This window comes from Fukomys damarensis, unplaced genomic scaffold (assembly GCF_012274545.1).
Source record: "Fukomys damarensis isolate Sample0158 unplaced genomic scaffold, DMR_v1.0_HiC HiC_scaffold_19, whole genome shotgun sequence".
NCBI classification, from domain to species: Eukaryota; Metazoa; Chordata; class Mammalia; order Rodentia; family Bathyergidae; genus Fukomys; species Fukomys damarensis.
Window position 1 is genome coordinate 64,418,127 of NW_022900931.1, and position 21,858 is coordinate 64,439,984.

Here is a 21,858-nt window from a genome sequence, read left to right on the forward strand (position 1 = left end):
TGGGCGCAGGCGGGAGAGGCCAGGAGGCCGCGTACAGCGTGCGGAACTCGAGGCTGAAGGCATCAGCGATTTCTCCGGTCAGCAGGGTCAGCAGGCCGCGGTGCAGGCGAGAGTCACTCCACGTGAAGCTGGGGGCATGGCTGGGGTCAGATCTCCGCAGCCCGGCTCCCTGCCCAGTGCCAGCCTCATGGCGAGCCAACCTCTCGGGCTTAGCTTTGCTCTCAGCAGAATGGGACAGCAGAGGTCCCCACCCTGGGCTGGGGGCCAACATGGGCTAAGATATTTCTACCACCATCTGAAGCCAGGCTGGACAGGATTCTGTGGGTCTTTTTGTGACAGAGTTTTCCTTTGTATTCCAAGCTGGCCTTGAACTGCTACGTAGCCCAGGCTGCCCTGGAACTTACAGTGATCCTCCTGCCTCAGCCTCCCGAGTGCTGGGATCACAAAGATGGGTCACTCCACACCAGTTCCCACAGTACTGTTTTAAAACTGTGCTGCTACCTAGAAAGACTCCACCTGTCAAGCATTTGTTAGATGCTGAGCTCCACGTGCTCCTGCTGTGCCTCAGTTGGCCCACCTGTAACGTGGAGCTGAAACACAGTCAGGTGCAAAGGTGGGGACAGAGGTCGGGCTCCCTGCCTGTTCTGTCCCTGCAGTGGCTGGTACCTAAGCCTCTGGGGCAGAGCTGGGTGTCCGCTCACTCCTGGCCTCTCCGCAGGGCTCTAAGCCCAAGCAGGGGGTCCAGATGTGCCACGCTCCCCCGTCCTGGGCATCAGGTGACTTAGGTGGAAAAAGGGGTTGCCATGGGACACGGGACCCTCGGCAGGGTGACAGTCCCCACTGGGCCACCCCGGGATGGTAACACCGCCCCCACCTGTGAGCTCAGTGGAACCCGAGGGGTCTGTGAGGTCACACATTCCACCCCCAGAGATGCTGCACCCATGACAGGGACACAGAGCTTCGGAGGCTGAGGACACTCCAGGTGCTGTCGCGGAGACCAGGACAGGGCGGAGGGTCCCAGCGGGGGGAGCCGGACCCCGCACACCCAATGGTTCCACAACCCCATGGAGCCCGGCCGCCATGGTCCTTGGCTGGCTGCGGCGGCTGCTGCTGCTGCTGCTGGTGACAGCGCTGCCGCGGGGTGCGACAGGCATCAAGGACTGTTTCTTGTGCGAGCTGACCGACTCCACGCTCTGCCCCGGCACCCGCGTGCACTGCGGGGACGAGGAGGCCTGCTTCACGGGCCGCGGGGTGGCCCAGGGCGTGTGGCCCGTCACCAATAAAGGCTGCGTGGGGGCCACCAGCTGCGGCCGCGAAGAGCCCGTAAGCTACATGGGCCTCACCTACACCCTCACCACCACCTGCTGCTCCAGCCACCTGTGCAACCACGGCCCAAGCCCCCGGGGCCGCCCCGTGGAGACCGCGGCCATCAGCCTAGTGCCAGGCCTGCTGCTGCTCCCACACCTGTTGTGATCCGGGGCTGGGACCGCCGCCCCCGGCCGCCGCGCCACTCCCCACCTGACCCCTCTCCCCCGTTAAATGGCCAGACGCCCGGACAACCTCTTGTGGCCTCGGCTTCGTCTGTTCGAGGGCTGAGCGTCAGGAGCTGGGAGCTCAGTGAGGTGCTGTGGTGTATTTTTTTTTTCCTTTGTTTTTGGAGATAGGGTCTCGCTTTGTGGTTCAGACTGGCCTTGAACTCACTGTGTAGCCCAGGCTGCCATGGAAAGTGCAGCAATTCTCCCGCCTCGGCCTCGCCAGTGCTGGGATTACAGGTGTGCGCCATCTCTGCCGACTGTATTACTGCGGGCTCTAAGAGGTGTATTTTTTTCACCCTGGGGTCAAGATGCTTCTTTCCACCTGGCAGCCCTTCAGAGCTGACGAAATCTGCTATTAGTGAGCACCGCTAATGGGAGGTGCCAGGTACCACGCTCCCTTCGAGGCCCCCTCGAGGTCAGGAAGGTGGATAACCCTCCACTCCAAGGCACGCCAGCTTAGCTAGCAGAGGGTTTGGCTTTGGTTTTGGTTTTTGTTTCTTTGCAGGTACTGGCACTGAACCAAGGGCCTTTGCACTGAGCTACATCTCCAGCCCTTTCTACTTTTGAGTCAGGGTCTTGTTAAATCGCTGAGTTGCCCAAGCTGGGCTCCAATTTGTAATCCTCCTGCCTCGGCTTCCCAGATCATTGGGGATTACAGGCGTGGGCCACCACGCCAGGGAGCCAGCAGTTCTCCGAGTGGGTCCCTGGGCCAGCAGCATGCACATCCACTGGGAACTTGTCAGAAATGCATGACCTCGGGCCCCCTCCCAAGCCAGGTGAAGAAAAGGGACAGAAAATGAAGCTGTAGGAACAAGAATCCCTCTGGGAGATTCCTTAGAACCACTCAGGCTGACAGCAGCTGCCCTAGAGCCACGGGTCTCAGTGGGGGTGCTTCTGGGCCCCAAGGGCATCCACGTGGTTTTTGGTTCTCAGCAAGGCCCCCAACAGTCAATACGAACTCGAGTGGCACCTCTGTTAGAAATCTTGTTCTGCCATGGATTTGGTTCAGAGGTTCCACTGCCTGCCTCCCAAGCGCAAGGTCCTGAGTTCAATTCCCCGTACCAAAAAAAGAAATCTTGTTCTATGAGCCACCAATTTATCTCAGTGATGCCGCTGCCTGCCTAGCACAAGGACCCGAGTTCAATCCCCAATACCAATAAAAAGAAAGAAAAAAAATCTTGTTCTAGAGGCGTGGCCCGAATCTCCCTCTTCTGTAGGGGTGTAAATTGAGGCCCAGAGAGGTGAAGTAAATCAGCAGCAGTCACACAGCCTGCAGCTAGAGTTTGAATCCAGGCCACCTGGCCACGGAGTCCATGCTCCAGTTTTCCAGATTAGGAATGCCGGCACCAGTGAGAGAAAGGTCACCGAGGCTGGCCACCTGGCACGCAGGCAGCCCTCACTCCTACCTTCAGCCCACCCTGCCTCAGGACGCCTGCGCGTCTGGCAGTGGCGGACGGAGAGGCCCAGAAGGGGGCGCTGCCTGTGCTCTGAGCGCAGCGCCGCGAGGAGGGTCAGGCTGCTGGGGTGGGGACCGTACCTGTAGGACCCTGAGATGACCCTGTCTCCATCCAGCAGCACAAACTTCTCCCGCACGCCGCCGCTCACCTGCCGTCGCCAGCGACTCCGGAAAGTGCAGCCCCGCACGACGCGGATGTCCAGGTTCTAGGGGGGCGGCGGGGAGGGAGGGTCAGGAGTCCCAGGATTACCCCGACTCAGCGGCCCAGGACGCCACAGGGGCGCTCACCCTGTGCCCCCAGTGGGGTGGGCCCTGGGGATCCCAGAGGAGGACCAGGACCCTGCAGGAGGGTCCTCTGCTGCCTCTAGGGCGCCAGAGAGGTGGGTACGCCCTCTGTCCCGCCCCTACCTCAGTGGCCCAGGGGTTCACCCGCAGCTGCCCGGCCAGCGCCAGGAAAGCAGGCAGCCGCTGGCGGTCCAGGAGTAGGTACACGGGGACCCAGCGGCGCGTGGCTGCATCCACCAGGTCCAAAAGAAGGTCTGGGTCAGTGAACACGTCCATGACCACGGCCACCAGCTGCAGGGTGGAAAGGCGGGGTAAACGTGTGGATGAAGCTCCAGGGCTCCAGGGACACGCATCAGGGCTCTGGGGGCTGGGGACTGAGGGCCTGGCCTGTATGGGAGGTCAGGGGAGCCCAAGGGGACCTCAGGATGTTCAGTGCAAAATGGCAGCTTTTCTAAGGCCCTTAGCCCTGAACTGCTGGAAAACTGCCATAAGAAATCATATCCTGGGCCAGGGATTTAGCTCAGTGGTTCCACCACCTGCCTTGCAAGTGCAAGGATCACTCCCAACACTTGGGAGGCTGAAACAGGAGGATTGCTGTGAGTTCAAGGCCAACCTGTGCTACATACATAGTGAGCTCAAGGCCAGCCTGAACTGCACAGTGAGACCCTGTCTCAAAAAAGAAAAAAGAAAATAATTCATATCCACATGGCAGGTATGCTAGTGCACACCTGCAATCCCAGTACTCTGGAGGCTGAGGCAGGAGGATCACTGAAAGTTTGAGGTTAGCCTGGGTTACATAGTGAGTTCAAGGCCAACCTAGACTACATAGTGAGACTGTGGAGAGAGAGAAAGAGAGAGAAAGTCATGTCTATAAAGGTATACAGTGTGTTCAGGAGGGAATGCACGTCCATCACAGCACTGATCCTGGTCAGTGGCTGGACGCCCTCAGAGGATCCTAGGTAACTACACCTCTGGGTCCTCACAAATGTCCTGGGTGTGGGGGGCAGTAGAGATGACCTTCTAGGTCAACCATGGTGTGGTTTAGGGACCCAGCTGTGCTGAGGGTCAGGACTACAACTGACTCATCAGCCAGGTTCAAATCCCCTTGGGCATGTGCACCCTGTGCCTCAGTTTCTCCATCTCCTCAGTGGGCACAAGGACAGTTCCACTTAATAGGGCTCCAGAGGGCCATGGGAAGGACTCCTCAAAGGGGCAGGTGACACTACTACCAAAAGCACAGGCCCTGGGGTCGGGGGTAGATGCCTGTGCCCTCCCTGGGGGAGCACAGAGCCCCCGATCTGGTGAGGACGGGACAGGGAGGTGCCTGAGACTCAGGGAGGGTCACGGCTTGGTTCAAGAGGCATGGATGCTGGAGCGGGGAGCGGTCCTGGGGCGCAGAGCTGAGGACATGCAGGTCCCTGGGACCAAGGGAGGCACCGCTGGGGCTGGCAGGTGAGGACTCAGGCCCGAGGGAAGGACCCAGGACCCATGACACCCACCTTGCGGGCAGCCTGGATTTCTCGGCGCACCAGCTCCTTGAGGGGTGGATGGCCCTCGCCGGGGGGCTGGGTGTACAGCTGTGCCCGGGTGATGCCCTTCCAGGTGGTACCCTCTGGCCAGCCTAGCCGCAGCAGGGGCACTGGCTCCTCCGACTGCCCAGGCCAGTAGGTCAGGCTGCTCTTGGCTGGGTCGGCGGTGGTGGCGGCAGCCCCTTCTGCAGCCCCGCCAGGTTCCTGCCCAGCTTCTGTCCAGTCCTCGGCAGCTGCTGCCAGGGTTTGGACCTCATCCTCACTCAAGAAGGGCCGCAGCCCCTCCTGCTGTACGCAGGCCTGGAAGGCGTTCCTGCCCTCACTCAGCAGTGCCTCGATCGCCAGCCGCTGGCCCTCAGAGTACAGGAAGGCGGGGCTGGCCTCCGTCAGTGGCAGTGGCCCGGGCCCTGCCTCCGCCTCGTCCAGCGCCGCCAGCTGGGAGGCCGCCATCCTGCTCTGCTGCGATGGGCCGGATCACCCAGGGCCTGGCTGTCCCTGGAGGACCATCGGGGGCCTCCCGGGCAGCTCTGAAGAGGTCCCCACGGTCCCTGTGGCTGTTCCTGGCCCACAAGGACTCCCAAATGGTTCCCAAATGACTGTCCACTGTGCCAGGCTGCCCACAGCAACACCTAGTGAACCCCGCTGCCTGAAGGTCAGGCTGGGCACCCGATACCGCCCCCAACTGTGACCCCTCAGCCAGTCGTTCCCGCTCACGACAGCCCACTGGCCACAAAATGGCACAACGGAGCTTTCAGCTGTTCCTGAATGTCTCGCTGGCCACCCTATTGTCCCCGATGGTACAGGGGCTGCCAGTCTCAGTCTCGGACCCTCAGCCGCCTCTTCCACTGCCTTGCTTCCCAACAGCCCCAGTGCACCTGCTTGGGGGAGCCCCAGCTCACTGGGCCACTCACCCCCCACCCATGGGTGACCCTGACAGCCCACTCAGGCCAAGGCTGGCACCTGCAGGCTGCCCTGGCCAGGTCGAGCCCACCTGGGCTTCTGCCTGGACCCCTCCTCCCTGGCCCAGGACTACTCTGTATCGTCCCGTGCCCCCGCAAGCCCCAGATCCCAGTGACTCAGGCACCAGCCTTCCCCCAGGCCACAGCAATGGCCCCACAGAGAAGGGAGCGGAACAGAGCCAGGCCTCCCTCCTACCCCAACAGCACGGGCCTGTGCTGGCATCTCAGGCCTCTACCCTCCTCCTCCCATCTCTCGCCTTCTCCAAGGTTGGAGGAACCTGGGCTGGAGTCCTACTCTTCACCTCTGCCTCTCTTCCGCGATCCGCCTCATTCATCAGGCCAACCTGGGGCCCAGGGAACCCACCCCTACTGTAAACAAGGGGAGGGCCGTGCAGGCACCACTGCCAGGACCTGATCAGGGACTGGCCACCTGCCCAGCTTCCTCACCCATTTCCATGCCCGCCCACCGCTGCTCCGCCCCTGGGTGTCCAGGTAGAGGATGAAGGTACAAGGAAGCAAGTGTGGGAACACCTGACACCCAGGAAGGAGGCGGACAGCGGGCTCAAGGGGGCGGGGGGGCCAACAGGTGCAGTGAGAGGATACTGCGCATGCGCAAACCCAAGGCCAGGCCAAGAAGGCGACAGCCGTGTCCCTCCCCGCAGGCGCCAACCTCCCTCACGTACCACCCCAATCTGTTCCCCAACAACACACTGGGGGCACCAATGGCATCCAAAATCTTTTATTGACAGAATAAGATGCAGCATTAGTTCTTGTAGCCTCGGCTGGCCCGTCTGCCTCTGGCCCGCTCGAACTTCCGGCCCTTGGAGCGGACGTAGGGTCTGTGGGCAGAAGAGGGTGAGAGGCCCGCCTTATAGCAGCGATCGGACCCAGGGGCCCTCCTCACTGTGCTGGGGCCACACCCACCCCACCCAGGGAACCCTGCCAGGCCCTGGTACTCACTTGGTGTGGCTGTGGGGGGTTCCCGGGGCCTTGCCGAAATGCCGGTACACCTCTCGGCCCTTGCGTGGACCTGGGGATGGGAAGAGGGGATCAAGCAGGAACCCACACCCCAACCTCTTGTGGGGAGCCCCCTTCAACACTCACCCCTCCTCCCCGGAGCTCCCAAACGCCACTTACCAGAGAGCAGAACGGTGCCGTGGCCCTTGGGGGAGTCCAGGGCCAACTGGTCAAAGGTGAGGATCTTACCACCGGCCTTGAGGATACGGCTGCGTGCCCGGCTGCTCACACGCAGGGCACAAACCTGGAGCACACAGGGCAGGCAGGGCCACCACCCCCACCCTGGCTATCTGCATGGCCTGACAATCAACACCAATTCATCCCAGCCCCACCCCACCGGTTCCACGGCAGCTGCCTTCCAGGCCGTAGCCCTGTATCATTAGGTACAAAAGCCATGACTTTTTTGGTTTCTTAAGGTGCCTCATATGCAGTCCAGGGTGGCCTGGAACTCACTATGTAACCCCAGCTGGCCCAAACTCATGGCAATCCTCCCACCTCAGCCTCTGCACACTGGAATCACAAGTGTGCATCACCATGCCCTGCTGAGTCTTTGACTAAATGGCAAAAGAAACCCACATCTGAGCTCAGGCTGTCTGGCTCAAGAGCCAACATTTTCAACAGGATCCAGAAGAAGCCTCCCAAGGACCCCCCCAAACATATGAAAGAGGACCCCACGCAACCCTAAAGGCCACGTGGACAAGCAAGATGCCTGCCATACCCTGAAGAATAGGCAGGGACTTAAAGCCATCACAGCAGGCAAGGCTCCAAATCGGGGAACACCGCTGCGAGCCCCACCCCACTCACCTTCAGCTTGGGCACCTCCAGAACCCGCACATCGTCCGTTACGGTCCCCACAACCACAGCTGTCTTATTTTCCCGGCCAGGAAGCTTCATCTTCCGGATCTTGGAAAGATGTACACAGTGAGTCTCTCTAGCATTTAAATCCCTCCGCCCTCCACCCCTGGCTTCAGGCATCCAGAGGTCTGGGAAAGTTGTGGATTAGCCCACCCACACTACAATGGGCCTCTTGAAGGTCTACTTCAGGGAATCCTCAGTAAGAATATTCAACAACTCTCTCCTGAAAGACTTTTTGTTTTTACCACTGAGTGACCTCACTAAGGACTGGGCTCTAAAACGAGGTCTTCCTGCCTCAGCCTCCCAGAGTGCTGTGATTACAGGCAACCATACCTGGCCTTGGCAGTTCTCTTGGCTCGTAAGCCTCCTTTGTCACTTGAAACTCATCACAACTACCTCCACTTCACAGTGAGCCAGAAAGAAGACCAAGAAGCCAAGCCAACTGTCCACAGAAACTTGACTCCAAGTAAGGCTCAGAGCTTGGCACCTACTGCTGGCTGACAACCTAGGGACGCCCAGGTTGCCATGGCACAGCTCCAGGTCCCCAGGTCAGCCACTCACCATCCGAGAAAGGGACAGAGGTGGCCGGTTGGTGCGACTCATGAACAACCTTTTCAGCACAACCTGGTTGAAAGTGGAGTTTGTTCGTCTGGCCAGAAACCTGTACAGCTGAGAGAGAGAAGAGGAAGACTGAGGACACAGGACAGGGGCAAACAAATGCTTTAGGCTAGAAGGTTCTGATGGCTTTTCCCGTTCCACGGAGCCTGGGGACCCAGGAAACCCCCTCCCAACTCCCAACATGCTTACAACCAGCAGCTGAAAACACAGAAGCTCAGGGATCCCGGTACCGAGAGCAGAAGGAACACCCGGGTGGCTTTGCCCCAAGATCTCAGGTCCCAACCTCACCTTGACCAACAGCCTCAGGTAGATGTCCTGGCTCTTGGGTTCTTTGCGCCGGACCTTTCGGTCTTTGTTGTGGCGGATGTCAACTCCCTGTAGGGGTGGAGGAGAAAACATGGTTCCAACTCTGAAACTGGGCAATCATGCCACGGATGTTCCCTGTGATTACTTATCTCCCAGACAGACTGGAGCCCCTGGCCACACGGCTCACGCCCCAGGCCCACCACCAAGCCCTCTTCAAAGGCAGCTAACACAAACTACAAAGCCACCAGCACCTGAAACATCTTAGTCGGGTAGACACGTTAATCTCAAAGTTTTTAACAAGTTGTATCTTCAAAAGAACATTGGCCTTACGTATGTTCCCCAAACTGGCCCTCACACCAAAAGGACAACCAGAAATAACGTAATAGTAGACCCTCGGTTAACAATGACGATTAACTGGCAGGGGTGTGGGGAAAACTGAGAACCAAGATCTGTCATGAAAGGGTACAAGATCCCAATGACGAATGTAACTGTACTGTATACCTCAAAAGTACCAATAAACTCAGAAAGATTTTTTAAAAATTATAGAGACAAATCCTCATCACAAAGCATATATTTGTTGGGTAGAAAATGCTACGATGTGTGAGTACAATTGGAAATAATTAAATAAGTCTAATTAACTTTAAAAAATAACAACTTTTATTTGAGATAATATATCGAGAGTCTCGCCTGCAGTATCCTCCTCAAACACCATGGAGGAGTCTGGGTAGTTGTCCCCACTTGAAACTAGGAACAGTAAGGAAAGCCCACCGTTTACACCACACTTCCTCCCTGCTCTTCGGAGTAACCAGTTTCTCATATTATTATTAACTCTACGTATTAACAGCTCTCCTTTATGTAACACTTAAGTCCTTCTGGTGAGAAGCGCCTATGATTTCTTTCCAACTCATAAACCTTTCAGATGGGACTAGTCTGTCCCTAAAGAAAAGGTAAAGGAACTGTGGCCCAGGCCCAGGAGGCGACTTCACGAGGTGGGCAGAGGTTGAAACTGAACGGAGGCCTGCTTGGGTCCAACACCTGAGTGAGTACCTGACTCTCCACTCCGCTCCCGATTCAACTTTCCAAACTAGGGTGTGACAGTAAGGCAACTGGTTCAAGGTGGCTACACCTCCAGCCACACAGGGCCGGACCCCAGCTCTGCCACTTCTTGGCTTTTCCTTTGCTCAATGGAGACAACAGGAATACGTGACTGGGACTCATGCCCAGTCTCTACCAGGCCCCCAGAGTAGCATCCTCGTCTCGGAAATCGCTTCCTTCAGACACTGGCGAAACCCCTGCACCCCTCCGGCACACCCCCAGCCCGAGACCGCCAAGGATGACGGTGGATGATCAAGCCTTGACTACCCCAAGGCACGCTCACCATGATGGCGACTCCTGTATAGTCGAGCCCGGAAAGAGACAGCTGGGCCGGGGTGGGCGGGGAAAGCCTCCGGCGCGCGACGCCCTAATGACGTCTTAAGAGCGCAACGCGACGCTCTACCACGATCCGGCCTTCTCTATGGTGAGTTAGAAGGCCGGCTCCAGGGGGACAACAAAATAGGGCGGAGGAATAAACGAAGAGAAACAAGCGCCATGTGCAGAAAGGAGGGGGCAGCACGTCGGGGAGCCTTTCTAGCCCTGTCCGGGCGCTGTTCTTTATATTCTTCCAGGAAAAAAGGAAGCTGGGAGCAAGAGAGATGCGTGGAGCTAGGAAGAGGCATTGCGCGGTGACACTCTGGCCTGACGCTGAGGGCCTCTCGGTGACTTCGGAAGACTTGGCGGGCCGGGTTGTGGCGGTGAGGAGGCGGGGCTGGCGGCTCTAGTCCTCCCCAAGCTGCTCGCGTTTGCTTGGATTAACGGTGTGCCTTCTTTCGCTCTGAACTCCCAGGCACAGCCGATGCTCAGAAGTTCTGCTAGCTATCCAACCCGAGATCACTTTGCTGCAGCACCCTGTATATCTGTCTTTTTGGTTCAGCTTCCACCCTTCCCTGACCACCTGCTCAGTCTCTCCCGCCAGGGAGCGGCTGCTTTTTTCTCCAACAGAAAGGTTCAACTGGCCCAGCGGTTTCGATGTGAGGGAGGTACAAGGTACCGGGGTCCAAGGATCGCGCCCTGAAGTCCGGGCATGAGGGGTGGGATGGGTAGGGAAGGTAGGTGACATGCTCCTGAGAGACACCCAGAGAGAGAAATTCAGAGGTGAGGAAGAATGAGACTCCGGGGTGGGAGTGGGGGTGTAGGGATGAGAGGAAAAGATAAGGGGATGGAGGCCCCGAGAGAGATAGAGACATAGAAAAATGGTCAGGTGGGATCTGGCTAGGCTGTACCCAAATTCAAATCCTGGCTCTGCTACTTATTAGTGGTGTGACCTTGGGCAAGTCACTCTCTGTGCTGTACTTTTCCATATTTAGAGAAAGGGAATGATAATAGATCTTACACATGGGATGTTTTCCAGAATTATATAGGTTAAGAAAAATTCCTTTGAGTCAATGTTTTTGCAAGTAAGTATTCAATAGTAATTTGCCTTACCGTACTTTTTGACGGAACCAGATTGACTGGTTGAGGCAGTAATCCAACGGTTTTATTCCTCTCTCCTCTACAGAGCCTAAGCCAGGATTGCACAGTGAGACCTGACTCTGTGCACAGTCCAGAGCACCGTCCTATGGCCGCAGACCCAGGGCCAAGGTCTGTTGATGTAACAGGACAGAAGGCCAGTGATGAACCGACCCCTTGAATCAGAGGAGCAGCCGAACCAGGTAAAAATCCCTATTCTGTGGGACTGCACCAGCTGACACCCTCCATCAGTAGTCTTGGACCTCCTCTCCTCTTGGAGTGAATAGCTTTCTCCCCATTTTCCAGACGGGCAGGTGTGGCCAGGAATTCAGGGGCTCCCTAGGGTCACACAGCAAATCCATGTGAGCTGGAGGTCCCCTTCCCCTCTTCTTGCTCCACGTGTTTCACTTCCGTGTTCCCTTTTCTCTCACTTGATGACTCAGGGAAATCTCATCTTCTTTGGTCAGGGCTCTTTTGTTCCAGGGCTCTAGGCTCAGTTGCTCTGTGTCTTTGTCTCAGACTTCCTGGGACTCTATCACTTACCCTGTCTGCATGAGCTGCTTCTGTGGGATGGATGCATGATATATTTGTTTGGCAGTAAGTGAGCTGTTTCCTCCTCATGTTTTGTGTGCGCGCGCGTGTGTGGTACTAGGGATCGAACCCAGGTGCCCTCTACCACTGACTACATCCCCAGTTTTTTGTTTTTTTGGTTTTATATTTTGTTTTGTTTTGAGACAAGATGCCTTTAAATTGGCCTTGAACTTGTGATCCTCGTGCCTTAGCCTCCCAAGTGCAGTATCTAGGACCACAGGCATGTGCCACCACCCCTGCCTGTCCCTGCCTCGTTCTGCGTGTGTGTCTCTGCAGTTCTGCCTGACGTTAGATCTTTGCCCCATTTTTGCCTCGATGTATTAGTGGTGTCTCTTGTATCAACGTCTCCCCCTTTCATCTCTCTCACTTTCAGTTCCTCTCAGCTTCTGGGCTTTAAACATTCTTTCCCTTCCTCACCCCTGGCCCAGAGGGTTCTCCCTTTGTGTCTGTCCTGCTATGTGACTAGTCATTTCCTGGCCAGATGTTTATCTCATGCTGCCTACACTCTGGTTAGAATCCAGAGTAAATAGTGAATTAATGAACCTGTCTGGAATGTTCATTCCAGAAGTGCCTGTCGTGTTCTGTCACTGTCATTTTCTGTCAGTTTCTTGTGCACTTACCTTCCACTATATCAACCCCACTGTTTTTTGTGTCTCTGCTTATATCTCTGCTTTTTCTCTGGGCCTGGGTCTGTCCGACTGTAACTGTTGAAAGGTAGCCCCCTCCTCACTCCTGTTACCCTGCCCTAGCCCGCTAATTACCTATCTCTGACTCTGCTTCTCTGGGTCTCTGCCTTGCTTTTTGTCTAAGTCTATTACTAATCCCTTTGCACATCTCTGGGCCTCTGGTGGCTATGTTAGGGTCTCTGTTTCTGCAGCTAAAGGCCTCCTGCTCCACCCGCTTTTATTTTATAAACTCAAGGGATGGGCCAGGCTCACTGCCCTCAACGAAGAAGGCATCACCAACGATGTCTGCAGGGGTGTGACGCCACCTTGGCTATGCCGGTGCCCTCACTTACGATGGCGGCTGGCCTCCAGAAGCTCTGCACCGCCCAGTTCTGGCGCTCCCTCCGTAGCGTAGTGGGACCCTACGCGAACTCGCAAGTCGTCTGGCCCCGCCTCCGCACGCTCTCATTGGTGCGGCACAGGCCGGCCACACGGCCATTGGCTAAGCAGATGCACACCCTCCCCCCACCCCTAGGTCTAGTTGGGGCTGCCGTGAGGACTTGAGGGGCCGCCCGGAGGAGGACCTGGTGTGTGAGGAGGGTGTGAGGGTCCAGGCGGGGACCCCTGTGTGTGTGCGTGTGTGTGTGTGTGTGTGTGTATGGGGGACAGACACCCAGGCCTGAAATTGGGGTGCTGGGGTGGGAGGTGGAATTGGAAAATCAGGACCACAATTGAGGTATCCAGGAATGGAGGCCCAGGTGCGGAAGTGGAGTAGAGATGGAGGCCCAGGGACGGAGACATATGGTTTGGCAGTTTGTGAGTGGAAGGCCAGGCCCAAGGCTTAGGTTCCAGGGCACAGAGCCCCAGGCCCAGGAACGGAGGCTGTCTAGGGCTCTGTGCTTGAGCCTGATTTGAGGTTCTCATAGGGAGCCATTGCTGGTGTGCAGGTGGGGCAGATATCCTGGGCCTTGGGAGGCACCCAGGTCAGTAAAAGTGTTGGGCCGCAGAGGCAGTTCCAGGGCAGGGCGAGTCCACAGATGGGGGTGGGTCTGGGTGTGCTGTGGCCTGGGGCAAGTGAGAGGCAGGACTGGCTGGCTGGAGGCTGGGCGGACCCAGGGAGGACAAAGGTGAACTGGAAGAGGGGGTGGGTGGCAGCTGCGCAGAAGGGCCTGTGGGGAAGGGACCTCAGTCCCCTGGCTCCAGCTTTTCCCTAGAGAGCGGGCAGCAGACACCCAGGTCAGTACTCAGACATTCTCAGCCCTGACCCTTTTCAGCACTTGCACGTAGCTCCCCTCTGAGCCCTGGGTTTCTGTGTCACCCCTGCCTCCCGCCTCTCCTGTCTGCCCTCCTAAGCGTCTGCTGCCTTGAGGCTGGTTGTCTCCTCCCAGGACTTCTCTGGTCTCCTTTCTCTCCGAGCCTGTGTCCCAGCGGCACTACATTCTCCACCTGCAGATGACTCAGTGTGCACATGGGGTTGCTCTCCCATCTCTGCCTATTTTCGTTTTTGTCTCCATTCTCTGATTCTCTCCCACGCTTTATTTTTCCTCAGAGCCCTGTCATCACCCAACATATTAGCTAGTTTACTGTCTCATCTCATCTTCCTGCCTTCTGATTAGAATTAAACCCTGCTGAAGGCAAGGATTTTTGTCAGTTTTCTGCTGAGTTTGCTATAGGCACGATGACCAGCGCACAGTGCATCCTGAGTAACTGGAGAGAAATGAATGACTGTTTGCATGTCTACATCCCTCAGGATGCTGGCCTTCCTGTGCAGCCAGCCGCCTGTGTCCTCCAGGTCTCCCTTCCTGCCCGAGCCTGTGTCTCTGGTAGTCCCTTCCCCTCTGCCATTGCCTTGCTGGTCTGTCCACAGCCCCTCCCCCTCCTTCCATCTCCCAATCCCCCGTAAGGGCCCTGGACACTGACCCTCCCCTCTCCCTCTCCACAGAGACCGGAGTAGCAGGTGACCAGGAGTTGGGGCCACAGGCCTAGGAGAGCCCTGGACAGGGCTGAGGCCATGGCCCCCCCACCAGCACCACTGGCTGCCAGCACCCCGCTCCTGCATGGCGAATTTGGCTCCTACCCGGCCCGCGGCTCACGATTTGCCCTCACCCTCACATCCCAGGCCCTGCACATACAGCGGCTGCTCCCAAAGCCCACGGCCCGGCCCCGGGATGGCCTGGTCCCCCTGTCCGTGATCTCAGGCTGCTGCACCCTGCGAAGCCACAGCCCCGCAGACTCAGCGGCCTACTTATGCATCTATACCTACCTGAGGGGCCGCCGCGGGGGCCGCCGCAGAGCCGCCCGCACCTTTCAGGCCGATGGGGCTGCGACCTATGAGGAGAACCGTGCAGAGGCCCAGCGCTGGGTCGCTGCCCTCATGAGTCTGCTCCGAGGATTACCCCTGCCTGGGGAAGGGGGTGAGGCTGGCAGCCGCTCTGTCCTGGAGACAGACTCCCCCTGTGGGCATCTCTGTGGGTCTGTGTGCTGTCTCTGGGTCTCTAAGAGCAGGACACTGGCAGGGCTAGGCTACAAAAGGAACAAAAACACAGAGAGAAAGAAATTGTCAGCTGCTCTTGGCTAGAGGCTGTCTGTCCCTCCCTACCCCCACCCCATCTTGACCAGACTGATGAGTCAGAGGCTCCCTGGCACTGACAGCAGCAGATGAGGCAGGAACAGTCACCTCCCCGTGATAGGTGCCCACACAGATATCTGGGGTGCCCAGGGAGCCAGGAAATGGCATCTAATTCCTTGTGTGGAGCCTCCCCAGCCCCCAGGGTCCTCCAGGGCTTCCCCATCTGGTGAGCTTTCCTTAGGCCTCTGGGGTCCTGTTGGCTGCCTGGGGCTCCTCAAGGGTAGTGAGTGAGGAACTTGATCCTGGGTAGCAGGTGTTCCTTTGTCTTTATCCTGTATATGGGTCCAAAGGGCACTTGGTGTCACACCCCATTCCTGGCTTTGTCCCAGCATTCCCAGCTCCTACCCAGCTGCCATGGGGGCTGTTAGAAGGGACCATTTCCAGGCTGAGGGGCCTGGGTCTCCAGCCTCTGCAGACCCTGCCCTCTCTCTGCAGAGATCAGCCCTGAGCTCCTGCCACGGCCACCCCGGTTGCTACTCTTGGTCAATCCCTTTGGGGGACGGGGCCAGGCCTGGCAGTGGTGTGAGAACCATGTGCTGCCCATGATTTCTGAAGCTGGGCTGTCCTTCAACCTCATTCAGACAGGTAGGGGCAGGGCCATGGGAGGGGCCGTGGCCAGGGCTCCTGGGTCCGGGGAGAAGGGTGTGGCAGGGAAGGAAACAGCTGCCTAATCCGATGCTTTGCTCAATCAGAACGACATAATCACGCCCGAGAGCTGGTCCAGGGGCTGAGCCTGAGCGAGTGGGATGGCATCGTCACCCTGTCAGGAGACGGCCTGTTATGTGAGGTAGAACAGAGCTCCTGTCCTTAACCCCGAGCCCTAGGGGGCCAGAGAGGTGGGAGCTGAGCCCCGAGCAGCTGGTGTCCTGCCCTCCAGGTGCTGAACGGACTCCTAGATCGCCCAGACTGGGAGCAGGCAGTGAAGATGCCCCTGGGGATCCTCCCCTGTGGCTCGGGCAACGCGCTGGCTGGAGCTGTGAACAGGCATGGGGGGTAGGTTGGGTGCTCCTGCTGGGGAGGGCGAGGGTGGGGGCTGAGGCCTCCTGGGGCATTAGGGACCCCAGGTCTCCCCATCAGCCAAGCCTACTGTCAGTCCAGGAAATCAAATGGCTGCGGGCTGCTGCACCACCAGCTCTGGCACTGGCCAGTCTCATTCCCAGCACTGCCCCAGAGCTAGAACTGCCTGGCACGCAGATGCGCAGGATCTGGGTGCTGGGACACAGTGTCGCTGGTGTCGGTGCTGACTGCTCCCCTGCCACACACACTGCCCTGTGCTCTGAGTCTCACCCAGCCCTGTATGTTCTTTCCCACCACGGCCATCATCCATCGGGCCATGAAGGTTTGCACCAGCGCTGGGCCTGGACCTGCTGCTCAACTGCTCCCTGCTGCTCTGCCGGGGTGGCAGCCACCCACTGGACCTGCTCTCTGTGACGCTGGCCTCGGGCTCCCGCTGTTTCTCCTTCCTGTCTGTGGCCTGGGGCTTTGTGTCAGATGTGGACATCCAGAGTGAGCGCTTCCGGGCCCTAGGCAGAGCCCGATTCACTCTGGGCACAGTGCTGAGCCTCGCCACGTTGCATACCTACCGTGGGCGCCTCTCCTACCTCCCCGCCACTGTGGAGTCCGCCTCACCTGGTCCTGCCAATGGCCTGCCCCGGGCCAAGTCGGAGCTGGCCCTGGCCCCGGCCCCGGGCACAGACCACTCCCCTCTGCACCGCTCAGTGTCTGACTTGCCCCTGCCCTTGCCCCAGCCTGCCTTGACCTCTCCCGGCTCCCCTGATCCCTTGCCTGTGTTGTCCCTCAACGGTGGGGCCCCGGAGCTGGCTGGGGACTGGGGTGGCGCTGTGGAAGCCCCACTGTCCCCAGACCCACTCCTGCTCTCACCCTCTGGCTCCCCCAGGGCAGCTCCACTCTCTCCTATCACAGAAGGACCCCCAGAAATGCCAGCAGCCTCTGGGCTTCCACCCCACACCACTACTACACCAGTAGCCTCTACTAGAGGCCCACAGGACCACTTGCTGCCTCCGTTGGGCACCCCATTGCCCCCAGGCTGGGTGACAGTGGAGGGAGACTTTGTGCTGGTGTTGGCCCTGTCTCCCAGCCACCTGAGCGCCGATCTGTTGGCGGTTCCCCACGCGCGCTTTGACGACGGCGTGGTGCACCTACTGTGGGTTCGGGCCGGCATCTCGCGGGCCATGCTGCTGCGCTTATTCCTTGCCATGGATCGCGGGAGCCATTTCAACTTGGGCTGCCCGCAGGTCGGCTACGTTCCGGTCCGTGCATTCCGCCTGGAGCCACTCACGCCCCGCGGCATGCTCACAGTAGACGGGGAGCTGGTGGAGTACGGGCCGCTGCAGGGGGAGATACACCCGGGCCTTGGTACGCTGCTCACGGGACCTCCTGGGTATGCCGGGCAGGGACCTTGAGCCTGCGGGTAATGCGGCAGGGACAGGACTTGGCTACCTGGCGTGGCCTGGCTGCTAGAGTTGGGGCGGTCACCCCCTAGTGCGAGAGTCCAGCACCCACCACCAGAGAACTTGAAGTGATGCTGCAGGGTGGCCCGAGTTCCAGGCTCATACCCTCGGTAGTGCCTGACGGGAAAATCGAATTTGTTCTGCTGTTGCCGATGCGACCCTAAGCAGGTCCTGCCTCTACCTCGCAGCAGGTCGGGGAGGCAGAGGGCGGAGCCTGCCTCACACAACAAGCAATGACCAACGTGGAATGTACGTGCTTGAGGTGGGAGGAGCCTTAGCTAATTGGCCAGGCAGGACCGGGTCTTACCCTATCCCCTCCGGAGCCTCCACCTATCTGGCCAATCAGCCTAAGAGGGGCGGGTCCCCACAGCCGTATCTCGGATTTGCACTAATATCCCTTCTCCCAAGAGAGTGGGGGTGGGGGAAGAGAATTCACTCTTGTGCGTCCTCCATCCCCAGTCCAAAAAGCAACTGAAAAGGTCTATGCAATAAAGGCAGTCACTTCATTCCTAGACCTTTGCCCCTTCCTCCATCTGACAGCCATCCCAGCAGCTTCTGGCTTTTTTTGGGGGGGGGGTTACCGGGGATGAACTCGGGTCCTTGCAGGGGGTGAAACCACTGAGCTAAATACCTGGCCCAGCTTCTGGCTTTTGCTGACGGCCAATAGGTCTACCCACCAGCTGCAGCCAGTATGACCTCGCCTCGCACCGGAGCCAGTGGCTGCCTTGTCCCCCACGACAGCTGGCTCGGGTTCTCAAGATTTATTCAGGATCGTGTTAATGGAGGCAGTGGAAGGATGGGGTCCCCCACGTGTCTGAGCACACACGGGACCCTCCCCACCCCCGCATGGGAGGGGGGAGGCTCGCTTTTTCTTAAAAATATAAATGTATTTATCTGCATCATCATGTCCCTGGGACACCAAGCTGGCCAGCCTGTGGGCCACAAGGCGGGGAAGGGAAGAGGCGTCAGGGCGCAAGTCTGAGTGAGGAAAAAGGGGGGCGCTCACAGGGCCCCATGCTGTGCCTGGTAGCGAGACAACACTGCCCGGTAGTGAGACAGCTCCTGCCGCACCGCCACCACCTCCTGCCGCAGCAGGGCATTCTCCTTCTCCAGGAAGGCCGCCCGCACCGTTATCTGGTTCTCCTTGAGCCGCCGGGCATCACGAGACCGTTTGGCTGCTTCGTTGTTCTTGTACCGCCGGCTCCAATACTTCTCGTCCTGGGGGCAGAGGGGCAGGAGGGCACTGAGGTTCAGCGAGAGGAAGGAGGCAGCAGCTTCTAAGACACCCCCCACACACCGTTCTTGCTTAGCAGGGGGTGGGGGGTGGGAGGATGTCAAGGACACTGGATCTCTCCTGGGATGGGTACCGAAGGGCCTGCCCGTCTGGGGCTCCTAACAAAGCTAAGGCATGAGATAGACTCCCACCTCCAAGCAATGCAGTGCCAAATCTCCAAAGTACAAAGCAGACCCCAGCCCTCCCCACTAAACAAAAGGCCCTGCAGTTAGTCCTTGCTTGCTAAGGAAACACGTTCCCTAGCAACTGAGCCTTCCGGTCTGAGAGCTCATCCCAGTAAAGAGCACTGCCCTATACGTCACCTTTCCAGATCCCGGTTGCTAAGGAAAGCTTAGGCCCCCTAGTGATGGCGTTTGGTGTCTCATAAAATCCTTCCAGAGCTGGGCCTCGGCTGACCTGGTTGCCAAGGCAACCTCATCCCTCCTCAGCAAACAAAAGTGAGATCTAAGTGGTCCCAATGATCCTGGGCAGCCTCTGATCTGCTGGCCCTGAAGGGAGCTGCCTCTTCCCCGACAGGACCTGGTTGATAGAAGAGTCCATCCTTAGCAGAGGGACCCATCCAGAGATCTCCCCAGAGGGTTATACCTAGGATCCTCCAATCCCTAGTATTTCTTTGTTAATGAAAGACTCCTTGGTAACAAGGTAAATAAGAAGGTGGCCCCAGCTGCTACTGGGAGTCTCAGGCAACTCCCCAGTGAGAAGTCCAGGCCCTGGGAACAAACCTGCAAACCCTGGCAAACTATGCATCCTAGGGAGAAGCAGTCAGTCTGACAGGCACCCAAATTTGAGGTCAAAGGTTCAGCCCCAGCCTGGTTGGCTGATAGGCTGTCCCTGGCAACTGGGCCTCCTGAAATTTGAACCCTGCTCTGCTGAGGACGATGCGTCCATGTGATCAAGAAGGCCTAGCATGGCTGGCTGAATTCTATACCCAACAGTAAAGCTCTTTGTAAATATCAGGCCAAAGCCCCTTCCCGCAGGTGCCCCTTGGCCAAGGACTCATCTTTGACTGCAGCCCAGGAGACCCTAAGAGCTCATGCCAAGTGAGAAGTCCAGGGCCTCCCTGGCACTGGGTGTGACCTGGCTGTACCTGTGCTGCATGCAGTGGTGCTCACCTTCTGCTCCTCTGGCACCTGGATTTTCCTTGCCTTCTTCATGATTGGCTGGGGCTTAAGTTCCTCCTCTGAGAAGCGATGTCTCCGAGGGTCAAAGGTCTCATGTCCTGGAATGCTTGACAGGGCAAGATCAGCTGGGTCGGGTTCAAAGGTCATCAGCACCTCCACTGTATCTGGGTCCACAGGACTGGGTGTGTCCCGAGAGGTCAGGCCTTGGGGAAACACAGTGTGTCACACGAAGTGTAGCTGTTGGGCAGCAGGTCTGCAGAGGTTACCTCTGCTCGGGTACATTATCGAGCACACAGAAGGCCCATGTGGAGTCTAACATAGAGCCAGCCCACCAGGCATCAACCTCTGTAACGTAAAATATAAAGTTTGCAGGCTGAGGATTTAGCTCAGTGGTGCCACGCCTGCCTCTCAAGCGCAAGGTCCTTAGTTCAATCCCTGGTATAAGAAAAAAAATTATATATATATATATACATGGTTTTATATACATGTGGGGTGTATATATATGAATATATGAATATATATGAATATATAGTTTCCCCAGGCTACAAGGATGTGTAGACATCACGAGCCAATTCTAGGCAGGGAAACTGACATCTGGCCCTGAGTAACATGGGAGTCATGTAATAGCTTCTAAAACTTCAAGACTAGACAGGCGAGGTGGCACATGCTTGTAATCCAGCACTCAGCAGGCTGAGGCAGGAAGATTGCAATTTGAGACCAACTAGGGCTACAGAGCAAGTTTCAGGCTGGCCTGGATTTGGGGAGATGCTATCTCAAAAATCCCAGGGCTTGGGAGTCTGCGGCAGGAGGAGTGAAATGTGGATGCCAGTGTGGGACACATAAGGACACCCTGTCTCAAAAATAAATAAAACTTCAGGCCTTCAGATTCACAGTGGTCTTTCTCTTCCCACAGTCTAACGTGAATCCTATTTCCTGAATCCCTGACAAAGCTTAGACCCCAGGCTGTTCAAAGAGGACTGAAAATTAGATGATTCTAAGAGCTATTCACTTGGAAGGGTTAGGGTAGAGAAATGGAAACGGCTCAGAGCCCCAGAAAGTTGGTTCGAGGAAGCGTCTACGCCTTTAAACGCGAGAAAGCCGGGGCCAGCTGAGGACACAGATCCGGGCCGAGTCACGTGCCACCGCCTGCTTCCCTCTGCCCCTCCCCCGCCTCACGTTCCCAGCCCCGCCCCCTCGCGCGTGACAGCGCGAAGCGCGGAGAAGGGAGGAAGGACTCACGTGGCGCGGAGTGTGCGGCTGGGAAACGGGAGGACTCTGGTTCTGCCTAGATGTCAGGCCCGGGGCAGGTGCACCCAACAATCCCAGGCCTGCGGTTCGCCCCTGGAGACCCCAGTGTCCCCGAATGGGGTCATCTTTCCTCCTGCTTGGGATCTAAATGCCAACCTCTGATTGCAAGGATCCGGGCCTCTGGGCCGAGACTCATCAGAGAACACCCACCCACCCCCTATTCTGGGATCCCCGGCCCCTCTCCCGAGAGCTGAGGGGGCTCAGGAGGATCCGGAACCCAGCAGGACTCTGGGCCCAGGCTGCGGCCCTCCTACTGGGGGCCCAGGAACCTAGTCGGCCAGTCGCTGTCCTGGCGAAACAGGAGTCTGTGCCCTGCCTTCTTGTACTTCAGAGGTGCTAGGAGTTAGGGACCCAGCCCAGTTCCACCGATTTTGGGCTCAGACTCTGGGCCCATCCACCTCCCAGTGAGTAACTTCACATTCTGGGATTCCTGTGCCGGCTCCAGAAGTGTCTGGACCCTCTGTCTCCACTTCCCACAGATAACTCCACAATCTCTTTGGGCACGAGTCCTGGAATTCGGAGTCCAGAGTCTCTACCTCCGTGAGGATTCAGGAGACTCGGTCTCTAACCCGCTAGAAAGCTCAGAATCCGGGCCTGTCTCCATGAGCAGAGTCAGGACTCGGGCCCACAGCCAGGGTCCCAAGGTCCCGGGGTCCCACGGTCTTGACCCGC

The 21,858-nt window shown here is 57.9% G+C and overlaps 5 protein-coding genes across 8 annotated transcripts in view; 2 read left to right on the top strand and 3 right to left on the bottom strand.

Annotated features, from left to right (window-relative positions):
* The window catches only part of Fam83e (family with sequence similarity 83 member E), an 8,701-nt gene extending 2,236 nt beyond the window's left edge, over positions 1-6,465 (bottom strand). The window contains exons 1-4 of the mRNA XM_010640792.2: positions 4,776-6,465; positions 3,400-3,567; positions 3,073-3,197; positions 36-128 (exon numbers count right to left, since the gene is read on the bottom strand). Coding sequence (XP_010639094.1) covers positions 36-128; positions 3,073-3,197; positions 3,400-3,567; positions 4,776-5,255 — 866 coding nt within the window. The 5' untranslated portion in view covers positions 5,256-6,465. The remainder of the gene's footprint in view (positions 1-35; positions 129-3,072; positions 3,198-3,399; positions 3,568-4,775) is intronic.
* On the top strand, positions 599-2,039 carry Spaca4 (sperm acrosome associated 4). The gene is made up of 2 exons (XM_010640791.3): positions 599-613; positions 929-2,039. The coding sequence occupies exon 2, from the start codon at positions 1,081-1,083 to the stop codon at positions 1,471-1,473; it is 393 nt and encodes a 130-aa protein (XP_010639093.1). The 5' UTR covers positions 599-613; positions 929-1,080; the 3' UTR covers positions 1,474-2,039.
* A 22-nt stretch (positions 6,466-6,487) lies between the features above and the next one.
* On the bottom strand, positions 6,488-10,042 carry Rpl18 (ribosomal protein L18). Its single transcript, XM_010640789.3, has 7 exons — positions 9,939-10,042; positions 8,543-8,629; positions 8,198-8,305; positions 7,586-7,684; positions 6,902-7,025; positions 6,725-6,794; positions 6,488-6,603 (listed from the first exon to the last, which is right to left on the bottom strand). The coding sequence occupies exons 1-7, from the start codon at positions 9,939-9,941 to the stop codon at positions 6,528-6,530; spliced, it is 567 nt and encodes a 188-aa protein (XP_010639091.1). The 5' UTR covers positions 9,942-10,042; the 3' UTR covers positions 6,488-6,527.
* Positions 10,043-11,009: 967 nt separating this feature from the next.
* Sphk2 (sphingosine kinase 2) lies at positions 11,010-17,977 on the top strand. 4 transcript variants are annotated; one of them, XM_010640790.2, is made up of 6 exons: positions 11,010-11,310; positions 14,306-14,777; positions 15,428-15,577; positions 15,685-15,779; positions 15,870-15,985; positions 16,332-17,977. In XM_010640790.2, the coding sequence occupies exons 2-6, from the start codon at positions 14,375-14,377 to the stop codon at positions 17,413-17,415; spliced, it is 1,848 nt and encodes a 615-aa protein (XP_010639092.2). In that variant the 5' UTR covers positions 11,010-11,310; positions 14,306-14,374; the 3' UTR covers positions 17,416-17,977. The 4 variants fall into 4 exon arrangements, with proteins under 4 accessions (XP_010639092.2, XP_033621767.1, XP_019065622.1 ...); XM_019210077.2 differs by lacking the exon at positions 11,010-11,310 and adding an exon at positions 11,897-12,950; XM_019210076.1 differs by lacking the exon at positions 11,010-11,310 and adding an exon at positions 12,958-13,599.
* Positions 17,978-18,211: 234 nt separating this feature from the next.
* Dbp (D-box binding PAR bZIP transcription factor) overlaps positions 18,212-21,858 on the bottom strand; it is a 5,929-nt gene continuing 2,282 nt past the window's right edge. The window contains exons 5-6 of the mRNA XM_033766013.1: positions 19,870-20,097; positions 18,212-18,681 (exon numbers count right to left, since the gene is read on the bottom strand). Coding sequence (XP_033621904.1) covers positions 18,466-18,681; positions 19,870-20,097 — 444 coding nt within the window. The 3' untranslated portion in view covers positions 18,212-18,465. The remainder of the gene's footprint in view (positions 18,682-19,869; positions 20,098-21,858) is intronic.